This window comes from Echinops telfairi, unplaced genomic scaffold, assembly GCF_000313985.2.
Source record: "Echinops telfairi isolate 266 unplaced genomic scaffold, ASM31398v2 ScPeMD7_30;HRSCAF=105, whole genome shotgun sequence".
Lineage (NCBI taxonomy): Eukaryota > Metazoa > Chordata > Mammalia > Afrosoricida > Tenrecidae > Echinops > Echinops telfairi.
Genome location: NW_022103927.1, coordinates 1,438,563 through 1,443,912, shown reverse-complemented (window position 1 = coordinate 1,443,912; position 5,350 = coordinate 1,438,563). Strand labels below are relative to the sequence as shown.

The window sequence follows — 5,350 nt, the reverse complement described above, 5'->3', positions numbered from 1 at the left end:
CAGTGAAGGCCTGCGGGCAGGTGCAGTGGAAGCCAGAGGGGGTGGGACTGCAGACACCCCCATTCAGACAGGGCCTTGACAGGCAGCGATCTGCCTCGTGTTGGCAGTGGGCACCTGTGTAGCCAGGGCGGCACAAGCAACTGAACGAGTTCACGCCGTCTACGCAGGTGCCTCCGTTGAAACAGGAGCTGGGGAGGGGAAGAGAAAGTTACAGGCCCCACCCCTCCTACTCGGACCACCGTGAGAAGGCGGCCACCGCATGCACACACTCCCTCCTTGGCCCCTCCTAGGGTGGGGACTTAGCCCACTCTGGGCTACCCCCACCCATGAGGAACGACCCTCCTTTTCCTGAGTCCAACTTATTCAGTATTTCATTGAGCCCCCATGCTGGCAGGGCTGGGCCAGGCAGGGGTCAACCTCCTGCTCACAGTGGCTGCCTGTTCGACCGTCCGGGCACAAGCAGTAATGGGTGCTGCCCTCGTCCACACACTGCCCGCCCGCCTGGCACAGCTGCTCCAAACGTACGCCTGGGCAGAGGAAGGTGACATCAGACACGGAGGCAGCCACACATGCCCCGTGTCCCTGACATCACCCAAGACATCCCCCAGATGGCAGAGGCTCAGTCACACACACACACACACACACACGCACGCACGCACGCACGCACGCACGCACGCGCGCGTGCGCCAGCATGGCATAGAACATATCATCTGGCATCCCTACTGAGATGTCATCAAGGTTGTCTCACGCACCCATACGGACATGGCCTTGACCATGCACACACACCCCGCTGGCATCACCCACGGTACCACCCAGCGTCCCAGATGAAGTCTCCCCAAGGTGGTCCCACAGCTCCCTCATTGGCATCATCGAAATTTCACACTCGCGCACATATGCGCACACACACATTTCTGCAGGCCTGAGTCATGGCAATTCGTCAAAGTTCTCTCACTGTCCCCCGGCTGGCACAGCGTCAGTCACATGTACATGCACACATCCCAACTCGCACCAGCTCGGTCACTGTTATGTATTGAATTACGTGCTCCCAACCAGGCGCTGGGCTCCTGAGCACTATGGCTGTGGATGAGGCCGACAGGACAGCAACCGGGCGGGTTTGGTTTTATGCGCGTGGTTGCTGCGCGAGGTACCGGGGAGTCAGTTCCAAAGCTGTCGATCTTTGCAGGAGCAAAAGGCCTCATCTCTCCCTCTATATAGGGTTTCCGACGCTGCATATCTATGGGAGCAGACAGCTTCAACTTTCAGCTAATGGGCTTGAACCACTGAACTTCTGGTGAGCAGTCCAAAGCTTATGACCACCACCAAGGCTTCAGGGCACGCAGGCCCACACCCACACCCTCCAAGCAGGTACCAGGAAGTTCTTCCCCTCCTCTAAAGGCACGCCCTCTGGAGGCCACGCCCCACCCCACCCCCAAACTCCCACCCACACCTACCGGGATGCAGTGACAAGCGAAGGTCAGCGCACCTCCAGAGCCCGGGCTGGGGCGGCACTGGCCCCCGTGCTGGCATGGCTGGGACTCACAGGGAGACTGCACAGTCTGACAGCGGGGACCTGGGCAAGTCAGGTACGGGCGGATCAGACAGAACGAGCCGCTGACAGGCAGGGTCCCAGCTCCGCCCCTCTCTCATGCCTACCTGTGAAGCCCGCATGGCAAAGGCAGCGGAAGCTGCCCCCTGGATCCTGCAGGCAGTCCCGGGTGTGCGCCGAGTGGCAGGTCCCCGGGCGGCACTCATTGATGTCGGCCTCGCAGCGCAGGCCAGTGTAACCTGGGGGGCAGGTGCAGTGGAAACTATCCAGAGGTGTGTGCACGCACCCTCCCAAGCCCCTCACCGATCTGAGCTGCAGCTTCCCTGCAAGGCAGGCTCCGAACGTCGCACAGGCGGCCGCCCCACCCTGGGGGGCAAAGGCAATAGAAGGAGGTCCCGGTCTGGGTGCAGCTACCCCCGTTCTGACAGGGTGCACGGCTGCACCAATCCACCAGCGTCTGGAGTGGGGAGACCAGACTGTCACCATTGAGAGAACCCTCTAGAAGCTGCAGTTTCGGGTTCAGTCCTCAAGGTCTCAGCAGATCCCTCTCCCTAGTGACCCTCGGGCTCCTCCCCGCAGGCATTCCTCTTTCCCACGCCCCCACCCCCCTGCTTCGGGGTCGGCTCCCTTCCCGAGACCCTCAGTGACCTGCCCACCTGGCACTGGCTGCCAGTGAAGGCCTGCGGGCAGGTGCAGTGGAAGCCAGAGGGGGTGGGACTGCAGACACCCCCGTTCAGACAGGGCCTTGACAGGCAGCGATCTGCCTCGTGTTGGCAGTGGGCACCTGTGTAGCCAGGGCGGCACAAGCAACTGAATGAGTTCACGCCGTCTACGCAGGTGCCTCCATTGAAACAGGAGCTGGGGAGGGGAAGAGAAAGTTACAGGCCCCACCCCTCCTGCTCGGACCACCATGAGAAGGTGGCCACCGCATGCACACACTCCCTCCTTGGCCCCTCCTAGGGTGGGGACTTAGCCCACTCTGGGCTCCCCCCACCCATGAGGAACGACCCTCCTTTTCCTGAGTCCAACTTATTCAGTATTTCATTGCTAACGTAGGAGCTATGTGGATGCTCCACCCCGTCCTAGACCCCACCCTCAAGATGGCTTTCCAAACTGTACCACCTCTTCCCTAGCCCAGCTCCATCAGGCATCAGACGCCCAGGATCCAAAACCAGCCCCACTGCCTTCAATCAGTTCTGATCGAAAGTAGCCCTACACTCTCTAGAGGGTGCCTGAGGCTTTGTAAAGCGCTGCGGGAGCAAACAGCCTTATCTTTCTCCCTTGCTTCCGTGGCTTGCAGTTAGCTGTCCAACCTTTACCCGACAACACCACCAGGGCTCCCCAGAATCTAAAGCCGCACCCACTGGCATCGAGTCAATTCCGACCCATAGAGACCCCATAGGGCATAACTGAACTGCCCCATACTCCAAGCGCCAAGCTCACTGCCAACGAGTTGGCCCCCACTCATAGCGACCCTACACGGGTCTCCAAAGCCACTTTTTTTTCTGAAATCACACTGACACATCTTTCTGCCACGGAATGGCAGCTGGCTTCACGCAGCAGCTGGCAAAGCTCCCAGCTAACAGCCAAGTGCTTCAAAGAGTCCCCAGGCTAGGAGGGCCCCAACAGATTTCCACATTTTCCCGCCCCCTTTTCCCAGCCCCACCCCATCTGGAACCCTATCATTAACCTCACCCTATCCATCAGCTCCAATAAAGACCTACCTCCAGCCCGGCCCATCCATGAGCTCCCATAGAGGCCTATTCCCCCAGCCCAGCCCCACCCAGAAGGGCCTCGCTCTGGGCCCCACCCACCTGGGGCTGCAGTCGGGCAGGTCCTGTTCACAGTGAAGGCCCCCATAGCCTGGAGGGCAGGTGCAAGTGAAGGAGGCCACGTGGTCCGTGCAGGTGCCTGGGCCGCAGGGGCTGCTCAGACACTCGTCCACATCGCGGGTGCAGAGCGGGCCAGCAAAGCCAGGGAGGCAGGAGCAGGTAAAGGAGTCCACACCGTCCTGACACCAACCGCCGTTGAGGCATGGGTCTACGGGCAGAAAGGTGGCAGTAGTGGACTGGTCCCTTGCCTCGTCCCCCATCAGCCCAGATTCTCCCTAACTATGCTGTGCACCGGAGGGAACCAGGCTCCACCGGGCTGGGCTGCATTGGACCAAACCGAAAAACCCACACTTATTTGCCTTGAGTCAATTCCATCTCACAGCAAACCTATAGGACTGGGTAGACCTGCCCCTGTGGGGTTCGCAGGCTGTAACTTTACAGAAGCAGAAAGCCTCACCTTTCTCCCTCAGAGCCACCTTGTGACTAGCAGCCAAGTGGGTAACACTTTACGCCAGGGGTGCTCCTTCATATTTGCTCAGAGGGCTCCAGTTCTGGCCTCAGAAGGCCCTCAGTGGTGCACACAGTTGACTGGCGCCACTGCTAACTGAAAGGCTGGAGGTTTGAGCCCACCCAGAGGTGCCTCTGAAGAAATGTCTCCCAATCTTTTTCCGAGAAAAGCCAGCCCCTGGGATCCCTCCGGAAAGTTCCTGGTGGTTGGGAAGGATTAACGCGCTGGACTACCAACCCAAAGGTGGGTGGTGCAGATGCACCCAGGGGTGCCTCAAAGAAAAGCCTGGGGCTCTGATAACCCCTGGAGGCCTGTGCTCCCGCACCAGTTCATCCATCTCCTTACATTGCGTGTGTCTTTGGGCTAATCATTCGATCTCTCTGGGTCTCAGTGTCAGACACAAAGGACAAGCTTGGGGCACGTGCTCCCTAAATCAGGCAGCGCCCCCAGGAACACCCCTACACTCACTGGGGTCGCAGTCATCGATGTCCTGATCACAGGAAGGGCCGCTGTACCCTCCGTGGCAGGTGCAGCTGAAAGTGCCCGGCAGGTTGGTACAGGTGCCATGGGGGCCACACAGTGAGGGGTCCACACACTCATCCACGTCTTGCTGACATTGTGGGCCTGGGGTGATGGGGTAAGGAGGCACCTAGGGTTAGCGGTGCTGGCTCGGAGGGTGCCTGGGGCTGAGCTAGGCACAGGTAAGAACCATCAGCTGTGGTGCTGGAGGGAAGGGAGCAGCAGCCGGTATACCTTGCCAGCCCAGGGGGCAGGAGCAGACAGCCAGCTGGCCAGGGGCAGACTCACAGCGGCCCCCATTCTCACAAGGGTTCGGGGTACAGGGGGTCCTCAGCTCACACTGGCGGCCTGTGGGGGGGAACAGAGACTGCGGTGTTCCCAACCCCCTTCTGATCTACCCACCCCCAAGTTCATAAGGGGCAGGGCAAAGGGACACGAGGTGAACACTACCTAGGAGGAGAGGCAAGAAAAAGAGCGGGACATCGCAGGAAGGAAGGGGGTCACATACCCTGGGCACCAGGAGGGCAGGTGCAGTGGAAACTGCCTCCATCACTGGTGCAGGTGCCACCGGCCCTGCAGGGCTGGGACTCACAGGCATCATGGGGGAGGCTCTGGCCACACCTGGGGCCACTCCAGCCAGGCTCACACACACAGCGGAACCTGGCAGGAGGCATCGGGGGATCAGGTGGGCCCAGGAAGCAGGAAGCGGGGAGACTGAGGGCTGGGGAAAGGCCTCACCCGCTGGGTGCATCATGGCAAACGCCGTGACTACTGCAAGGCTCATGGGCACAGGGGTGGCTGAGCGGGAGGCAGAGCGGCGGCAAGGATCCCGGGGGGCACAGGCAGCGGAAGCCGTTGTCTCCGTCCACACAGGAGCCTCCCTCGGCGCAAGGGCTGGAAGCACACTCGTTGATTTCCACGTTGCACAGGGAGCCTATGGGAAGT

The 5,350-nt window shown here is 60.6% G+C and overlaps 1 protein-coding gene across 1 annotated transcript in view; it reads right to left on the bottom strand.

Moving 5' to 3' along the window:
* The window catches only part of NOTCH3 (notch receptor 3), a 30,048-nt gene that overhangs the window by 16,534 nt on the left and 8,164 nt on the right, over positions 1-5,350 (bottom strand). Inside the window, exons 8-16 of the mRNA XM_045289694.1 lie at positions 5,144-5,339; positions 4,914-5,065; positions 4,640-4,753; positions 4,355-4,510; positions 3,361-3,586; positions 2,203-2,404; positions 1,850-2,003; positions 1,654-1,785; positions 1,452-1,570 (exon numbers count right to left, since the gene is read on the bottom strand). Of these exons, the coding sequence (XP_045145629.1) occupies positions 1,452-1,570; positions 1,654-1,785; positions 1,850-2,003; positions 2,203-2,404; positions 3,361-3,586; positions 4,355-4,510; positions 4,640-4,753; positions 4,914-5,065; positions 5,144-5,339 (1,451 nt within the window). The remainder of the gene's footprint in view (positions 1-1,451; positions 1,571-1,653; positions 1,786-1,849; positions 2,004-2,202; positions 2,405-3,360; positions 3,587-4,354; positions 4,511-4,639; positions 4,754-4,913; positions 5,066-5,143; positions 5,340-5,350) is intronic.